The sequence below is a fragment of the Anthonomus grandis genome, chromosome 4, assembly GCF_022605725.1.
Source record: "Anthonomus grandis grandis chromosome 4, icAntGran1.3, whole genome shotgun sequence".
NCBI classification, from domain to species: domain Eukaryota; kingdom Metazoa; phylum Arthropoda; class Insecta; order Coleoptera; family Curculionidae; genus Anthonomus; species Anthonomus grandis.
Window position 1 is genome coordinate 3,014,822 of NC_065549.1, and position 20,832 is coordinate 3,035,653.

Here is a 20,832-nt window from a genome sequence, read left to right on the forward strand (position 1 = left end):
ATGCTTTCTGTTGACGGTCCGTCACTCTTCTGGTTGGTCTTAATTAATGTTTTCTCTGATTGGATTGACATTGACAGCTCAGGCGAGAGGTGGGGTCGTTACTTATTTAGTTGGTACTGCATCCATTTTTCGAGGACTTGTTCCCAGGTAGAAGCACACGTAAAAGGCCAGTTTTTTATTTCCGAAATTTGTGAAGCAGGAAGTGGCCAATATGGTTTATAATTTATAGTCCTTAATCTTGTTCCTTTAGGGAACTGTTTATTTCATAATTCTGGTGCAGGATGCCCAAGATTTTGATGGAAAGATAATGAAACTTAGCAAGGTGAGTGTGTCACATTTTGAACGCCATTCATTTTTATCGACAGTGAATACCATGGCAACCGTTGTTTTAGGGTTTTACATTTCCGTTTTCCTCTTTGTTCTTCTTCAATTGTTGATGGCTGCAGGCTTTTGATTTCCTCGAAAAAATTGCTGAAAGCGGTGGAGCTGGAGCCAGAGTTAGAGCTAGTATTAGCGATCCCCAGGCCAGATAGCTGAGCTACAAATGGCATATATTTACAGCCTCGATTTTGAAGGCCAGCCGTTCATTTCTTCGAGGAATATACAGGCCAGTTTATTCCATTTATTTAAATATTATTAACTATAGATTTGTCTCACATATTTAAATTTTTATTAATATATCTTTAATTTCAATTTATTGCTACAAATATTTAATCAATATCATAATTTAATACGTCAATTTCTTATCTATAATTTTAGTTATTTTTTGTTCAGTATTTTTCAGTACCCTTTTTGGTAGTTAAGTAGATATAACTCGGTTAAGGCTGATATGCCTTAGGTAAAAAGGTTCATGAACTTTCCCCGGCATAATACAAATATATACTAAAAATTTTAATTATTGCAATTTATTTTTCAAGTGCTGAAATCTACCTAGTAGATAAATCATAATTTAAATCTTACTTTTGTCAAACTTATTTTAATCATATCAACATTATTCATATTTTAATTCATAATAAATTATTAACGTTTAACTGATTAGAACATGAGGTGTGTACATATCTTTGATGTAAATATAATTTGGTTGTATTGTTAAGATATTTTTTTTTGCCTCTTTAAATCTACTTTATCCAGGGTCATTTAATTGTTAATTGAAACCTATATACCAAGTCTTTTTCTTAGTTTTCTCTCATTTATCGAACAATCCCAAGCCTCCAATAATTCTGAGCTACCCTCTGCAAACTCTTGGCAAAATAGTAACACTGTAAAGTTAACGCCACAATGGCTGCGATAAGTAATAAGAAAATTACTTTTTTTTTACTTCTCCAACTGCCTAAAAAAAAAGATAAATACCAATGCATTAAAAATACCTTAAATATCCACATATTTGAAATTGAAATATATTTCAAAGAAAAACTTTAAAGCTTTTCGTCAGGACTGTAAAAAGTACATTTGAATGTTTAATTTTGCATTATAATTCTCAAATTTTATTGTTGATTTTCATTTCTGTGTTTCAAAGATATATTTAAAATAGTCGTTGAATAATATAGGAGTTTAGTTTTAATGTATTTTAATATTGTTTTTGACCACTATATACCATAAAGTTTTTTATATACTATATGTTTTTTTTTTAATTTCATAGCGCCCTCAAGAAGACCTAATATATTTTCCTAAACGTTGGCATTAAAAGAAGAAAAAAAGATTTGAAGACCTTGGATTTTAATTGACTCCTTATCCCACTTAACCTTTAAAACTTAAAATGATTATTTTGACGCTTAAAAAGCTAGGAAATAGCTTTAGAAGGCTATTTCCAAACGTCTACACGTTAATGGGTTCCTTCCAAATACGGACCGTATTTGGTAGAATGGTAAGGAAGGAAAACCTGATAAACGATACCATCAACAGATGATCGAATTGAACAGAGTATTAACGGAAAAAACCTCTCCAGTACGACAGTATAAAGTTATATTTTAACGTGACAATGCTCGACTTCATGTTGAAAAATCTGATTCCGTTTACCTGATATCCGTTTAATGACTGTTCAAGGGTCAGTCATAAATAAATAAATGGAGAATATTTTATTATTTTTTAAGATGTTTAAAGTATGTTAAACAACATGTTTATTTTATATTTAAATTTTGATAGTTAAATTAATGTAACACACTTGTCAACAATAAACAAATTAAAACTAGTAGATAAATAAAAAGATCACTCCAGGTGAGTGACACTTTGATTTACATCCGCATTGAGAGAAAAGTAACCTAAGAGAGTATAACTAAGAGTATAACCGAAACGCCAGAAGGTTAATAACATAGGAATCGGGTAAAATATCAGTAGTTTAATTCTTTATTCGGTCCATTTAAAAAACATCAATTAAACTAATTAAACATTTAGAAATGTAATAATAAAACAAAACAAATCTGCACAAAACATAACAACATCAACAATACGTTACTTTATGATACTATTATATAAATAAAGTTGTTATTTTGGAGAACAAGATGTTTGCTTGTTAGACGCTGTAGTTGGCAACCTTTTAATCTCACAAACTAAGCTAGCATCGAGTCGTTGTCAATGAGACTAAGGGATATACGCGCAAAGTGTTACTCCGTTGACTGGCAGTATTTATTTAGAATAGGTATCAAGGGTATGACCTCGTCGCAAATAATTCCTAAACACTGAAGGGATCGACATGGGACAGTACCCAAATAACAGATCAATTGTCTTCAATTAAATTCACAAAAAATTATACTAGATTTTTTTAATTGTAAATAAACGTTTGTTTTACTTCTCTGTGCTTTAAAAGTTCATTACAAGTTAGGACCCAATAAATTTGTTAAAAATTGTTCAAAGCAGATTTCCAATAAATAAATTAATAAAACCAGTAAATAAACGTAACAAGTGATACAATAAAGCATTAAGGTATACTCTGTGAGAAACACTCATCCAATTAATGGATTTTAGGAAAACACAAAGTTTTTCACAAAATAATAGGTACACGAATCAACCAACCACTTTCAAGACTTTTTAACTAATGAATATCTAAACTCAATTTACTAAACCCGTACTCCACAAAAATATAATATCGGTTCCTGTTAGTGTTTATGCAACATGATCTCTTAAAGAGGCTGCTGAAATATTAAAAGTTGATATTTCTTTTTGGTGCGACTCCAAATTAATTGCCTGGCCTTTATTTCTTGGTTTTCATTTCGACCATAATATTAAATCTACAAAGGCATTAAGATATTAAATAAAAAAAAAAGATGTCTTACATTTTTAGCCACCCCGTAAAATTTTGCACCTTTTACTCTCAACAAATGCTCTTTAGTACTAAATAAATAATTAAAAAAAAATTAACAAGCAAAAACCAAACCCTCACCTCCTTGTTGCTCGATCCTTTTACTTTCCCTGGCGGCGGCCCTCTGTTCCGCCAACACCACCACCTCGTTTAAAGTTTTCAACTGTTGCTCCGTTAAATTCGCCGTCAGGGCGGCGTACCATTCGGGCTCCCTAGTTTGTATACCTTTAAATATAAGAAATTAATACATGCAAATGCCCTGATTATTCCAATACAAAAAACACCTACTGGTCATCACTTGTTTAAAGGCCAAATACTCGTCGACGTCGCAATCCTCCTCGTCAATCGGCGTACCGTAAGTTTCCAATACGGTTTCTTCATTCGGCTCGTAATCAGAGTCCTCGTCATCGGATCCGTCCTCGAGATCGTTTATTGTCGCCGTCACTTGCATACCTTTAATAATTTAATAAGTAATCGGGTTGATCCAGCGTGTTGATCCAACTTACCGGCAGCTTCTCCGGCCGCTAACGCTTTTTTGCCTAAAGTTTCGAGGTAGTCTTGACCCTCGTCGTCCAGTTCGTCCTCGTCCGAGCTAAGGACATCTTTTAACGAAAAATGTTCATTAGTTTACTCATATACAGGTCCGGTATATTTCATTTTTAAGTACGGAAACACTCATGCGTTTCAAAAAGCAACAAAAATTCGAATTCTCATTTATATATCCCTATCTCAGTAGAAGAGTATGGAAATGAAGTGATGTTTTTCAGGTTTAATTTGACAAATTAAAGGAGAAAAACACTATTTGCAGGCGATCCAAACACTATGAAATAAATGAAACGATGATGTAGGAATGAGGAGTAAAATTTCCAATATCATGCCATTACTTCCTTTATAATAACAAATATGAAAAAAAAAACAGACAGTTACCCTCTCCAAGATCCGCGTCCTCACTGTCGCTCTCCTCCTCCTCCGCTTCCGCCTGCGCTTTGGCCGCGTACGCCCTCTTCAGTCCGTCGAACAGCAGAATCAACGAGGGCACAATTTTCGGGGCCATTTCGATTAAAACGGGCGGTTTTTGTCCCAAACCGATCAGGGTGCACAGCCCCAAAACGCACAATTTCCGATCGTGAATGCCCAGGAAACAGTCGGTGTCGTGCAGCCACTGTTTGATAAAATGATTGGTGAAGTCGGGCATTTTCTGTAGCACCCCGAAGAGGAGTTGGGGGTCGTAGTATAGCGCCGCGATAAGGACCTGAAAATGTTATGAAAATGTAACTAGTGTTTCTGCCAAAAAAAATCACATAAATTCAAAACGTGCTTCATTATCATCAAATACAAAGTATTTGTGGACAAAGTTTTTTTACTAGATTCAGCATTTAAAGAGCGATTAAAAAGTACCGAAATCCAAAAGGAGAAAATTTGCAAACTAGCAAAATGCAATCATTTCCATAAACAAGGAAAACATCATAAATCTATAATAAAATTATCACAGTAAGTTATCATCAAAAGAACAAACCAGGATCAAAAGCTTGCACGCATAGTTTATATCCAGTCATGATCGAAATATTTTGTAAGACTATAATAATAATAATATCCTTTATTTAGCACCTGGCTAGTACATATTATAACAAACATTTCATTATACATGTTAAAATAAAATTGATCCTTTAAAAAATTAAAAACTTTCCTATTAAACATATTCAGTGATGTTGCTTCTTTAATATTTACTGGTACGTTGTTACAGACGAATTCCATCAAAAAACGGTGATTTTTGTAAAGCAGTGGTTTTAACTTGTTGAATATTGTAGTTCTGCTTTGACCGAATATTGTATTGATAGAAATTGTCTCTTTTTTCCAAGAACGTGGCTAAATAGTTAGGTAAAACTATTTTAAATAATAGCATTATATAAATTGGGAGATGCTTTAAAGTCTTAATACTTAAAAAAATATGAGAGTTCTTAGTGAATTAACTCTTTGGAATAGACATATTGAAGTTTTAGCTGGTATTAACAAAGAAGAGTCATATCATAGAAGTTATCACTGCTTACACTTGCTTACATAAACTAGATTAGTACACACTATCTTTAATACATTTTCCCAGTTCACCTTACTTAGGAAATCTCTAAATTTAAATTTATAAGACAAAATAAAGAAAGTTAAAATTAATTGAAAATCTTTTTAGCTTTTCAACCAGCGATATCATTATTCAATTAACTAATGTTATGTTACTTAAGCGAGCACAATGGTAGTAGAGAATTATGTCAAACATTTTATTTAATGAACTGAACTAAAGAACTGTCATTGAAACCAGCTAGTTTAATTACATAATCATTAATGGACAATTCAGAAATATAATAAAAAAATCTAAATCTACATCGGCTTTTAAAAAATCAATAAAAATGGTTCTTTCATCTAAACAAAATAATATTTAATGCATTAAAATAATTTATGTTATTTCTTTTTAATACTGACATCTCTGGTAAATCAGTCGCCCTGGTTTTGCTCTTTTGTGTCGGGATTCCGTGTTTGGATCTGGCGCGCGTTTGGAAATATAAATTTTTATATGTATATTTTTCTCTACTATAAGAGTCTACAACAGAAATATAGTTAATATACCTGTACCCCTCGTTCCTCCTTTCCTGCCTCCTATTAGTAAATAATAAGTAAGCTAGGATAATTTAGATTTCTTTTCTTTTCGGTTAGTTATGGATGTAGGGTATGCATGCTACTCGTACAGTTTATAATGCGGTTCGCGATATTTTTTTTAAAATTATAAGTGTAATATTCAAGGTCTTAACAGCTCCTTCTTCTGAGGGTAGCTGAAACATGACCTTTATTTCCTCTTTACATTTACATGTTGAATTAATATACACTGATGGATTTCTTTTTCTTTGTATTTATATTGTAAACTTATTTATATCTATGAGTGAGCATATGTAATATCTTATGAGGAAATATAAACTGTCTATTATTATTATTATTATTATAAGAGTCACTTGGAAAGAAAGTGTCGCAGGTTGAGGACTTAAATAGAAAAAAGGACTCAAATAAACCTAATCTTTTAGTAGTCGAGGTTTGTCGGCTTTTATTTAGGCCATCTTCAGGGCTGGAAATGGACACGTTACAGTTTTCAATTAAATAAACAAATAAATTAATTAAAACGTTGCAAAACAGACAGTCTTATTTTCATATGTTTACATCAAATTATAAAGATTATAATTTACAAAAAAAAGGAGAAAAAAGCATATAAATCAGTCCCGAATATATACGGTAAAAGATTGTGTACATACCTATTTCTGTTTAAAAAATCAGTTTCCGATACATTTTCTATGAAATATTTATTCATATTAAAGACACAGTAAATTGTAGAGCAGACACCCAAAACCTTAATGCCCAATATAATCAGTTACTGTACATCTATAAACATGACATTAAACCATCAATTTAGGGACACAATTCTTATTACACAATAAAACAGAAAACTACTATCTTTAAGAATCTCGCTAATAACATTCCGGCAGTTATTGGTATGTTTATGAATGTTTGCTTATTTTATCACTGGACATTTTTTAAACAGAAGTAGATATGTATTTCGGGATTGAATTGCATGCTTTCTCTTCCTTTTTTTTGTAATTTAATGTTTTAATTTATTTATTTAATTGGAATATTTTACACTAAGGACGTTAAACTATATAAGTCACTAAATCCCTGTAATATGGAAACTTATATTATATAACTTACCTGTAAACACATGGTTCTTAGTTCGGACGTTTTTACTTCTCTTAGTAGTCTGGTGGCCGCTAACTCAACCAATTGGGGAGCCGCCTGATCGATTTTTCCTCTGCATTGCAGTAAAACCACCTGGGAAATTATACAACATTTTAACAATAATAATAATATCCTTTATTTAGCGCCTGGCTAGTACATATAACAAACATTTCATTATACATGTGTGTAACATAATAAATACCTTAAAATTAAATTATAATTGATTTAATATTTGAAAAATTAAATAACTAAAATAAATAAAAATTAATAACTTTTCTATTAAACATATTCAGCTATGTTGCTTTAATATTTACTGGTAGGTTGTTAAACAGGCGAATTCCATAGAAAAAACAGCGATTTTTGTAAAGCAGTGGTTTTAACATGTTAAAAAATGTAGTTCTGCTTTGACCAAATATTGTATTGATAGAAATTTTCTCTTTTTTCCAAAAACGTCGCTAAATAATTAGGTTCGATTTTAAAAATTTGCCTTTTCAATATTTTTCCTACCGATAACCAATTTAATGTAGAAAGCATAGATTCATCAATTGGTGTATATTTACCACAGTCCAAAGTAATCCTCATAACTTTATTTTGCTGTAATTGAAGCCTATTTATATTTTCTTGTGCACAAGACATAAGTAAAGCTAAACAATAATTAAAATGAATGGTTTTACCGAAGTTAGAATATGGAAGCATAATTTGGTCTCCACAATATGACGTCTGGATTAAAACCATAGAGCGTGTACGCCGCAAATTTTTAAAATATATGTTTTTTAAGAGATTTGGATATTATCCCGAGCAAGGTTATAACCATAATTTGCTTCTGAAAATATTTAAGAGATTATCCCTAGAAAATCGGCGCATTAAAACGTCCCTAGTGTACATTTATGAAATTTTAACAAATAAGATTGATGCTCCTCAAATTATGGCAATGATGCCATTCTTCATTAACATTGGTAATACCAGACAAAGAAAAATTTTTCATCTGGATTGACCTAGAACAAATATATAGAAGAACTCACCAATATATAGAATATGTGATTATTTTAATATTTATGCCTCTCTGACCTTGATATTGCTATTGCAGATTTAAGACATTTTACAGAAATTATTGACATTAGACTTTTTGCTTCTCAGTCTCAGGCCTGATATGTGATAATATAAATATTTTAAACTTTTTATTATGTACATTGTACATTTATATGCTAATATTATATTTGGATTTCATTTTAGAGTAGTAAGTACATATTATAGGTGGTATCTGTAATTGGCCTCTATGGCTGTTGATACTGTAATTCAATAAATAAATCATTAAAATGAAGCAATATAATAGTTTTAAATACTAACTTTTTAGACCATAGTGACAAACAAGTTGAAATATGAGACAAAAATGAATTTTTTACAAACATAATCTATGTGCAATGAAAAGTTCAACTGTGGATCAATAATTATTCCCAAGTATTTAATTTCAGAAACAAAATCTACTTGATCTCCATTTATATTTACAGTACAGCAGCCTGATTCATAAAATTTATTACAATAATTTGTCTTTGACCAAATTTAGGACCAATTTATACACCGAATGGTGGATAATTAAAAATAATTGTTACCTCAAGTAGTTTGGCGGCGTGTGCCTCCGGGTCTTCGCCGTTATCTTTGGTCAGCACCTCTTTGCACATATTGTAAATGGCCAGAAGACGTTTTTCGTCCGATAAAAAGGCGGCGGTGTCGACGGTGATGTAGTTGTGAAGGGCGGGCATCATGTCCGTGAAGTGGTCTATCCCGTTTTTCATAAATACCTAAGGAGGTAAAATTATGTTGTGTCTTTTTTTTTTTTTTTTTTTTTTTTGATGGTTTTACCTGGTAGACCAGTTCGAACACTTTCCACATGTCCGGAGAAATCTGTTTGCTAGTCAAGTCGTAGATTAGAGAGAGGATTTCTTCGTAGAAGTCTTGGACTTCGTTTTGAAGTACCTGGAAAGCGCGGAAATTGATTAGTTGGGTTATGAGCGAGAATTAGTTCTTTTTTGCACCCTGTACATATTTTTTGACATTTTTTGGAATAGGGGTCTAGTTAGATTGTTTGACAAACGTGGATACGTCATGGACAATTTTTGAAAAAAAATGTTTTTCCTCCATTTTTTTTCTCGACACTCTGTACATATTTTGAAAAACGCTGAAATACGTATCTAGCCAAATTGTTTGAACAACGTGTATACGAATTTTTATTTGTATATTTAATGGTTTTTGAGTTATGAGCAATTTGTCGAATTTCCTAAAAAAGTGTTTCTCCAAAAATCATTTTTTTTTCGACACTCTGTGGATTTATTAGAAAACCCTGTAATAGGTGTCTAGTTAAATTTAATAGAATCAAGAAGATGTATATAAAGTTGTATATTTATATAATCAGTGGTTTTTGAGTTATGAGCTTTTGTAGAATTGTCTAAAAAATGTTTCTCCAATTTCTCCAAATTTTTTTTCCTTGACATCTTGTACATTTTTTGACAAACACTGAAACAGGGGTCTAATCAAATCATCCAAAGAAAACGTAAAATTTTTTTCAACTTCATATTTAACTGATCTTCATCATTCTTAGGATTTATCCAATTAATAAAGAATATTAATTAAGAATAATGCTGTTTAACTGAGGTGGGTTTTCAAACAACGACATTGCTCTACTTAATGCGTGAATATATGTTACTACTGCAATAACGTCTTGAAATCTTAAAATTACTTTCTTTAAAATATTGTGCATTTTCCTTTAATTTTTTGCACTAGCAAGATATCAAATCAAATCAAATATTATTCAAATTTAATTATTTATACAATACATTTGAGTTCTTCATAGACATTGTTTTTTTATCAAAAATGTTGTTTAATTGGCACTTAGATGTTGATACACCTGTATGTGCACTGAAATTATTTATATTATTCATTTTCCTATTAATTTAACTGTGGAATTAAATCCTATTTTTCTACCCTATGACATAAATTTAGAAAAAGTTTCATAATTATTTACATTAAAGTCCTTACACCTTTCATTAAAAATCTTAATCCTACTTATAGTTTTAATTTTATTTGGTGTTAAGTTGTAAAATTTTGGTGCTAAATAATTTGCAAATTTTAATTTAGTTTTTTTATTTGGTGGTATAATTATGTATCTATTAACATTTGCTCCTGTTTGATGATGATGGTTTACGAATTTTTTTAGTGTTTCTTTTTTATGTATATAGGTACAAATATAATGTATGTATAAAGAGTCAAGTTGTAGATGTCTCTGTTATACAATGATTTAGTTGGATATCGCCTATCTTTTTTAAAAATTATCTTTAATATAGAGTTTTGTATTACCCATAATGGTTGTAAATTACTTTTGTATGTTCCCCCTCATACTACAAGGCCGTATCACTTATTTAAGACTTTAAACTAATTAACATGAATATGTAAGCACCAATGGCGACTTCTTTTGAATTGTAAAGATATTCAACAATACTGTTACCCTTTAAATCAAAAAAGGCTTTAAATGAATTTCATCTAGCGTAAGAATGGCTATTTAGCCATCTACTTCTAGATGCTTAAATTTGACAAAAGTTTCATTACTTTTTTGTACTTCGTAAAAATAGAGTAGAATTATGTAGAAAATTAGACCTGACGTGCAACTGGCTGCAGAAGAATTAATATTTCTCATGTATATCGTAGAGTGTGCTTATTAAAGAAATCAATTTTATTTGTTCAGTTTTAAAAATCATAGCTTGCTGCTTTTCCCCACTTAGATGTGTTGATTGTGTGTGATAACAAAAAATTTCGAAATCTCGTTTAAGCTCTCTCTGTTTTGTTAACAGTACTAACACTATTTTATTTGTCTCAATAGCCATTGAATTTATATTGATATATTGCATAGACTTACAATCAAGGATAGACCCAACAAGTTTCATTTCAAACTCGTTTTTTCGGAATGAAATACCCTTTTTTGCGTGTAATGAACTATACTTTTCTTCAATAATAATATATCCAAAGATTTTTAATAGAGATATATAATAAGTACCTAATTAGGTTTAAAGATATGGCAAATAAGAATTATGTACTTCTTTAGATTCCCATCCAATCTTGATGTCAGGAAGAAAAACAGTTCTGTACTATTTTAAAAATTGTTATTTGTTGTATATCTGTACCACATCAAAAAGACATTATATAAAATCTACTAGTCTAATATTCATCCGAAGGCAATATTTATTTTTTAATGTATTTGTCAACTTATTATTTTTAGTTCATAACCTCAAAGTTTTGTCAGTTATATTAATGTAAATATAAATACATAATATTATATAAATGTAAATAAAATAGCAATCTCTAATTAGACTTACTATAAGCCAGAGACGTAAACATTTTTAATTTTTGGTTCAAAATTAAATACATTATGAGCCAGTATATTAAAAACGCGCCTACCATTTTGCGAAATTAGGAATATAAAAACAATACAACGTTGCCATTATAGATTGGCTTAAAATTCTATTTATAAATGAGTAGTTTGGTCTATACTTGGTTACAAGTCTATGATTGCCAAATGAATAATCTTCTGTATTTTTTCATAACAAAATATTTCGAAATTTATTAAATGTTATAAAATTGTGACTGTGTATTTTCCTTTATTTTCGTCAATTTTGTACGAGAAGAATCGATGAGATTTTTGTATTAGCACTAACAATTATGGTGTGAAGCACTATTTTATTTTTACCAACAGCAAATTTAATTTCCATATATATATATATTGACATTTTGTTAATTTAAAGTCAAGTTAAAATCAATCGAAATTGAACCAATTAACATCCAAACTACGAGTATTTTTCCTAACCCACCTGGGCAATAACTTGCAAAACGGTCGGCTCGAGCATCCTCATCACCTCCGGCTGCTCGTCCATCACCGTCAAGAGAGTCTCGACGGTGTTGAGCAGCCCCATCGCCGTGATCGCCTTCTCGTCCGACCCCTCGTCGGTGTCGAGCACTTGCGTGAACGTGCTCGTCAAATGTTGACAAATCTCGACCGCGATCGGGGCCAACTGTTGCGTGAACACGCACACCAACTTCTGCATCACCCCGGTCACGTCCTCGTTCTCCGTTTCCCGTATTATCGTGAGCAATTCTAACGCGATTTGTTTCACCTTTAAAACATGTTTTTTTTTTATTTTAGTAACTACCGAAATATATTGATTTGTTTTTAGATTTTCCTATAGCACACTTTGGACGTTTTATGCCTCCTTACCAAATTTACCTGTGTTTCAATGTACTTGTGGCTTCTTTCTTGGTAGTTCAATAGAGATTGCAACGCAATGGCGGCCTCCACTTTAACCGGCAGGTCTTTGTCGAATAGCAGGGCTCTGATGGTCAGGTTTACTGCTTCAATTAATACATTTTCCTAAAAAAAAATTTTTTCCAATAATTATAAAACTTTATTTTCACAATTTAGGAAAATAGATTTATAAATTATTGTCAATCCTAATTGTATCCATAGTGTATCTTAATTATACTAGACCGAGACTTTTTTCATATGAATAATCATTTTATACAAATTATAAATCACAAATTACATATTGTGTAACAATGGCAACGTAAAATAAATTATAATATATTAGTCGTGGCGTAAATCGAGCCTATCGGAATGGAATATTAACCTTTTTTTTTTGGGTAAAGGTATGGGTGATTTTTATGAATGCCCTGCATTTTACTTGGTAAAAGAATATACTTGGAGCGAATAAATCGGGTAGTTGAGAAAATAACAAGTGCGTTTAATTTCACCCATAACAATTGTCGATAGGGCATAAAAATTTATTTTTTTTATTTAATTCTTTCGCTGGAAATAATAATCATAGATTTCATGTTTAAGGATGTGTGGTTCTAAAATCTTGAAATAATCGGGAATAGAGTTGTAAAGTTTTGAAATATTATTTGTAAATAGAAGGCCATTCTAGTCGGTTAGGAAGCGCTGGAAGACTTTTTTCCACAAATTAAAATGCCAATCTTTTTATTAAGAATTATGCATTTCAATGAGTTCATTCATCACCATCGGACTCTTGCACTATATAGCTGTGATAATTGCATAATCAAATGCATATCAATAATGATAATGTTTACATCATAATCATTTTTTTACGTCGTACTAGTGCGTAAAGTAATTTGGTATTTTTGATTTTTTTTTAATGTTTTCTTCGGTAGTAGAAAAAAATCTGTATGTTACACTCGTGTAAAATCTAATATTTATATTATGTACATGCGATCTATAAAAAAAGAATTTTATTATTATAAAAAGATGCACAGTACCCCTGATTGTTGCAAAGTTTTATAAGAAATTCTTTCATATTTACGAAACGAACTCTTTGTATTCGATTTTCTTGAATTTGTGTCAAGACACAACGATAAAGTTTAATAATTTTTTTTTCATGCTTGCGATAGAATGTGGCGATTGCTGTATAATAATTTTAATCTAAAATAAACTTTCTGGAAACAATTAGATACGTGCTGGTGAAATTGCATTTTACTGTCAAAAATAGGACCGACATTTTTTACAATTCCCTTATTTCTAAAAAAAACGTCTCCCACCCTAACATTCAATTGATTTTTTACAATGTGCACATCATTTTTAGGGCCAAATATAAAGAGAATTTTGTAGAGAAATAGATCATAAGTTTTCTATAGTCCTATAAGTCTATATTGATAAATTAAATCGACTCACGAGCTTGATTTATAAAAAACGAGTAATATAGTTGCATCTCATCTGCGTAGTAGTGAATTTTTTATTACTTTATTAATATTTCTATAAATAATGGGCTTACAACCGATCTCTAAGAAACTTCGCAGAGAATATGCTGTGAACTAGGTAATATTCCATCATTCATAACAGGCTGACTTCTTTCTGTCAAATATTGTTTTTTTAAAAATCGGAGAGAACATCTCTTTTAAATCCTACTAATCAAAGCCGTAGAACAGCTATGGCACTTTCGAATCTCAGATTGCAGGTCTAATAGTATTTTATTATTTTGAATAAGTTTTCGATAGATAACTTTTTTTAATACGTTAGCCAAGCAGGGTACAACAATAATTAATCTTAGATCTTTAAATTTTCTTACAGCAGGAGTGTAATTATAGCGCATTACCATTAATTTGGAAAAATTGAATTTATTAAGTAATAATTAATAAGATGTGTTATTTATATAAGGTATAAGAAAAGGATAGATAATACATATAAAAATCCTTATATCCAATTCATCAGATCCTATTGCTAAGTCGTGCCAATGATTTTTTAATTTTGACAGTTGTTTATTTCGACATTTTTCGTGTTTTACAGTTGTCAGGGTTGTCAAATTACGCAACTTTGGGTAGTATCCCCTATTAGCGCCCGTTTAATTTTTTTTATATCTTTGAAGAGCATGTAGCCCGGATCTCAACCCAATAAAACATCTTTGGGATCAACTTAAAAGGGCCGTTCGTCGTCGTCCTGTACAACCACAGACCTTGCAAGACTTACGACTAACGCTGATCGAAGAATATGAGGCTATTCCTCAAGAAAGAATAAGGAACTTTATTCATTCGATGCCGCGATTTTTAATTAACTTTATGAAATAGTTTAGTGTTTGTTTCTCCTAATAAAAATACGCTTCAAATCAGCGTTTTAATAAAAAATTTGCAGCTCGCAGCAGAAATGAGATAATGGAATGAATCAAAAATCGAAATGTTTAGAATACATCAAAGATTACAAGGAACAGTATGTAAACAGAATTATCCATCTTAATTTTCCTACAGGGTCTTTTGAAATTACGAGAAAAAACAACAGTTTGTTTTACTCCTGTATAATATAGCCTAATCGAAAAATGCTACTTTACAAAATGATTTTAAAAAATCACAACAAATGTATCTAAAAACTGATGGCAAAATCGTGAGAATCTGATAAAAAATAAAAAATTTATAAAACATGAAACTTGGCCAATATTTCAGGGTGGCGGAATTTTGTGGCGGCGAGTGTATAATCCTTTTATCCTTAATTCAATCGTTTGTTCTTTCTCTTCCATTTCTAAAGCAAAATTAATAATATTATTATCTTAAATCTATATTTTAAGACAAATATTAAAATATAAATTTAATAGTAAATATATTTGAATAAAAAAAATAAAAAATTTATTAAGCTATTATAACACACTAGGAAAGAGATAAGATAAAATTAGGAGGATCCATCATAAAATTCGCCGTCTTATTGATTAAATTACCTAAAATTACTTCAAAAATCTATAAGAAAACTTTTCCCTTATCGGCATCCCTTATGGATATAGGATGAAAACAGAAACAATAACAAAGCATACTTATTACTTAAAAGATCGATAATGTCGAATGACATTCCAATAATTGACATTGTGGGCTGTGAAAAATCCCATTAGCTATAAAAATAGTCTAATGTTTGTAGATTGGGTAGTATAAGAATGTCTAAAGCAGAACGATGCCGAGTGACATAGAGAAAAGGTTAGCGAGTGCATAGAAAGACATTTTTTTTCCATCTTTTTTCTTGTCTACTTCTATGTTTATCGAGTTACGAGAGTACCACTGCTGGTTTGGAAATTTTCATAACATTCAAGTAATAAAATACAATGAATATTGTTTTTTCATGATTATTTAATTAAAAATTAAAACGTTCAACGCCTTCATGGCACCCAAATTTAAAATATCGTTTTTTTTCTATGAGTAGCAAAGTAGCAATTATACCATCATTATTCTCAGAATATTACTTTCTATAGAAATACGTGATAATATACCAAGTGTCTCATTTAAAATAAGAAAGTAAGCGTCATTGACGTTCACCTTTTGCAACTATTCTACTGATATATCAAATTTCATTTATTTATCTTAAAAAGTAAAAAAATTATTAAGTGTTCCCTTTTCCTGTGTCACCTGGTATAACAAAAATCTAAAAAAAAATTGAAAATTAGTGAAGCTATAAAATTCATCAAATGCATATCAATAATTAAGACTGCCTTTAAAAGCGCTCTACTGAACAGTATCAAAATCTGACATATATTTGAATTTGCCATCTAAACATAGACATAATGCATTAAAAATTTTAAAAACAAAATCTCTAAAACTATTAACTGTAGACAGTTCAAGTAAAAAGACCATTTTTGTTGTGGAAATACGTGAAAATAAGATTTTTTAGTCAGTTTATGTATACATGAGAGCAGAAAAAAGTTATGGTCAATTATTTAGTGCGAAATAATGCTACAGATTTTATGCCAAAAGCTGAAATGCTTTTCAAGCAATAAGAAAAAACAAAAATGAACCTTTGACACCCGGTCTCAACTTTTGAACTAGGAATGTTTGGGTCAATTCACATATTTTAGTCTGCAAAACTAGAAACAAAATCAAACCTCACCTGTTTAAAGTTAAACTCGGCAAAATAATGCAGCACCCAGCAGGCCCTCGCCCTCATATGGCCCCGTTCGCTATTAAACTCCGGAAACACGTATTTGATAAACAACTGATCCAGTTGCTCCTTATAAACTTTCTTCTTTAAAAAGACGTCGGCCAACGAGCCGACCATGTGAAGGGCGCCGTCCTTCTGGGGGGCCTCCGTCGCGGGATTCGTCAGCACCTGGGTCAGCATCGCCATCGTTTTGTTCAGCATTTCCTTGCGTTTCTTACACGCAGAATGTAGGAGGGTCTGGGCGGCAGTGACCGGCGACACGAAGTCCTCGAACACGTCGAATTTCACGCGGATGTACTCGTGCGGATCGACCGTCCACAGTTCGTGGTCTTCCGCCGAGTAACTCATCAGGGGAAAGAGGACGTCCTGAATTATCGCGGGCATGTGCGGTTTTAATATGCGCCACGTGTGAGCGTGAGATACGGCCTAAAAATTAGAATTATTATATGTTGTATGTATGTTGTGCTCAAGTTTTTGGATTATAAGGATTTTGGTGAAAAAATCGATTTTTTTGAACACCCCTAGGTTTGATGAGAAATGCTTAAATAATAGGTGTCCAATCAAGTCCTTCCAGGATTTTTATTTTGAGTGTAGTGGTAGTAGAAGTAATCGTTTATTTGGAAAATTAATGCAAAATTTGATACCAAGAAAAATCTTGTTACCAAGTTTAAAATTGTTTACGAGAAAATATTTAAAAGTTCCTACCCCAAATCAATTTTAATACTGTAATATAATAAGGCCTAGATAAATTGTTATACAGTATGGATTTTAAAGAATTTCAATCATAAAAACTGTTAGTTAAATCTAATAGGTAATAAAAACTTAATACCCAACCTACACACAGGTTTTTGTTTTTAACAAAGGTTCCAATTTTAAGTCATTTGACAGTACGTTGTACAAAGACAGACTCTTGTAGAACAAACCAAAAAGGGATTGAAGACATTCTTATAGTGTTTACATGAAAGTTATGTTGTGGCCTTGTCTGATAACTATGAATTCCATTATTTCTCTTTAGGACCACAAAACCATACTCTAATGGGTAAAAGAAGTTCAAATTTATAACTTTAGTCTATATCGAGCCAATTTAAGGATTTTAACATATTTATTTTTAATTCATATTTACTAAAAATGGTCGCATAGCTCTGTTTTGCAATACTTGCAACTTATATAATATATCTGTTTTGTTTCCGAAATAAAGCAGTGATCCAGATTAATAAAATTGAATTTGTTAAAAATGAATTTCTTTGTTTGTAAAGAAAACTTGGATCTTAAACTTAACTGACTATCTAATATAAATCCAGAGTATTTTATTCTGACAACAAATTCCATATTTGCATTATTCATTTTAATACTAAAATTTCTAGTGAAATTTTCTTTATCTGTTTTAGATTTTCCAATTATCATCACCTTTTGATTTTAACAAATTAAGTTTCAATTCATTGACACGAATAAACTAACTTTAATTTCTCATTAAGAGTCGTAGAAAGGACCTCATGTGACTTGGGACTAAAAATGTTTTATATATTTTAAGTGATTTTCAAATTATGGACATTTTATAAAAAAAAAACCATTTTTTCCAACATCTTGTAGATTTTATAAAAAATGCTGAAATAGGTGTCTAATCAAATTCTTCAAGGATTGCCTGTACAAATTTTCAAATTTCTATTCTGAGTGGTTTTTGACTTATGGGTGTTTTGGGAAATATTTTGAAAAAAAAAATCTTTTCTCTAAAAATCCATTTTTTTCAACACCCTGTAGATTTTATAAAAATAATGAAATAGGTGTCTAATCAAATTTTGAGGCGTTACGTGTACAAATTTTCAAATATCTATTTTAAATGGTTTTTGAGTTATGAGAATTTTTGTGAAATTTTTTCAAAAAAATCCCGTTTTCAGAATATCAATTTTTTCAGCACCCTGTAGATTTTATGAAAAATGCCGAAAGAGGTACCCCATCAAATTTCTATCTTAAGTGGTTTTTGAGATTCTATTTTGAGTAGTGGTAGTAGAAGTAATCGTTTATTTGGAAAAATATCATTAATGCAAAAGTCCCCAATTAAACAAAATTTTAGCCTATAAATCGTTCCTACCCTAAATCAATTTTAATATTGTAATATAATACGGCCTAGATAAATTGCTATACAGTATGGATTTTAAAGAATTTGAATTTTCAATCATAAAAACTATTAGTTAAATCTAATAGGTGATAGAAAACAAAGCCTGCATAACTACAGAATCTTAATCATCATACCACCCATCAAAAGTCCACACAGTATTTTGTGACATTTTGAAAAAAAAAATCTGTTTTTCAAAAAATGCTGAAATAGGGTATCTAATCAAATTCTTCAAGGATTGCATGTACAAATTTTCGAATTTCTATTCTGAGTGGTTTTCGAGTTATGGGCATTTCGTGGAAGTATTTGAGAGTATTTTGAGAAATTTATTGAGAAAAAAAACCTCTTCTCCAAAAATCAATTTTTTTCCAACATTCTGTAGATTTTATGCAAAATGCTGAAACAGGTGTCCAATGAAATACTTGGAGGATTGTGTGTGCAAATTTTTAAATTTCTATTCTAAGTGGTTTTTGAGTTATAGGCGTTTTGTGATTAAAAAAAAAAAAAAATCCTGTTTTCCAAAAATCCATTTTTTTTCAACACCCTATAGATTTTAGGGAAAATGCCGAAATAGGAGTCTAATCAAATTCTTTCAAGATTGTGTGTGCAAATTTTCAAATTTAGATTTTGAGTGGTTTTTGAGTTAAGAGTATTTTGTGAAATTGATTGACAAAAAAAAGATGTTCTCTAAATATGCATTTTTTCCAACACCCTGTAAATTTTACGCAAAATGCTGCAAGAGGTGTGTAATCTGTATTGTTGTGACGAATTCATAATGAGTTACTTATTATATTGGGTAATACGTCACTTATAGCAAAAATCAATTTAGAAATTTTTATCTCACACGCTCAACAACTGAAAACAAGAAGAAAATAGACTTATTCACGTATTTAAAAGAAATATGAACATAAACCTGTAACGATACCGTTCGATATAATTAATTTAATTTAAGTTCAATAAGTTTTAAATACAATAATTTACTTGATGTATAATAGATTTTTTATATACCTAGGAGCTGAGGTTCAATCTATTAATCTCTGAGCTCGTTTCTTCTTTTCAATATCCTACCTAACTTTGTTATGAATATTACAATTAAAAAACGATAAAAAACAAGACCTACTTTTTTTTTAAAATACCTAATTTGAACCAACGTTTCGGTAGTTATATCTAGTACCGTTATCAAGGTAATTAAAGTATAACTAAATTAAATTAAAAATAAAATATATTTATCTTTTAAATTTTCAGCAATGTAGTATCATCAAAATTTCTTCCTAATTCGAAAATACTTTATATACTTTTTTATATGATTTGACGGTTTATTAATAGTTTGACAAACTATTTTGAAAGATAACAAAAATTTCAAAGGTTACTTTTTTAAAATTAAAGGGGTGCGATCTTAATGTAAATTAATCATAGAAAATACATGAATATCAAATATTTTAAATCATTAATTAATTTTGAGAATACCCTGATCTACTTCTCTCTTTAGCAAAGGAATCCATGTATTATGAAAATCAACCGAACAAGTAGCTAAGCATTTATCTTCATTTTACATTATAAATGCACTTTCCTTACTTAATTTTGGTATTAATTATTAATATCAAGAGGTGTCTAATTAAATCCTTTGAGTATTGGATGTACAAATTTTAAAATTTTGATTTCAAGTGATTTTCAAGTTATGGGCATTTTATGGAATTTTTTAAAAAAAAACCTGTTGCCAAAAAATAATTTTTCTTCAACATCCTGTGGATTTCATGAAAAACCCTGAAACAGGTCTCCAATCTAATCCTTTTAAAGGATTGCGTGCAAAAATTTTAAAATTTCTGTTTTCAGTGGTTTTTGAGTTATGGATTTTGTGAAATTTTTTCGATACCCCATAGATTTTGTGAAAAATGCCGAAATAAGTATCAATTGGATGTACAAATTTTTATCTTAAATTATGAACCTTTTTCAAAAACTTAAATTTCTAAACATTTTTGTTTTACTCACTTGATTAAGATAATTTAAAGTCTGTTGCAGTACCCTGGGCGGCACCCAGTGTCCACCCCTATACCCGTCCAGTACCCTCAGTAGCACCTCCAAAATACCAGTACTGAACGTTTGCAGGTACCATTCTGCAAAATCGTTGTATTCCTTAGACACATGACCGGGAGATCCGTACCTAAAAAAGCCAGCATTAAGAGAGAATATACGCGT

General features: G+C 30.6%; 1 protein-coding gene across 2 annotated transcripts in view; it reads right to left on the minus strand.

Annotated features, from left to right (window-relative positions):
• LOC126735495 (importin-7) overlaps positions 1-20,832 on the minus strand; it is a 30,935-nt gene that overhangs the window by 3,342 nt on the left and 6,761 nt on the right. For both annotated transcript variants that reach the window (XM_050439503.1, XM_050439502.1), the window contains exons 7-17: positions 20,626-20,797; positions 16,473-16,949; positions 12,333-12,476; positions 11,920-12,222; positions 8,924-9,037; positions 8,674-8,862; positions 7,037-7,156; positions 4,223-4,547; positions 3,802-3,897; positions 3,584-3,748; positions 3,377-3,520 (exon numbers count right to left, since the gene is read on the minus strand). In XM_050439503.1, the coding sequence (XP_050295460.1) occupies positions 3,377-3,520; positions 3,584-3,748; positions 3,802-3,897; positions 4,223-4,547; positions 7,037-7,156; positions 8,674-8,862; positions 8,924-9,037; positions 11,920-12,222; positions 12,333-12,476; positions 16,473-16,949; positions 20,626-20,797 (2,249 nt within the window). The remainder of the gene's footprint in view (positions 1-3,376; positions 3,521-3,583; positions 3,749-3,801; positions 3,898-4,222; positions 4,548-7,036; positions 7,157-8,673; positions 8,863-8,923; positions 9,038-11,919; positions 12,223-12,332; positions 12,477-16,472; positions 16,950-20,625; positions 20,798-20,832) is intronic.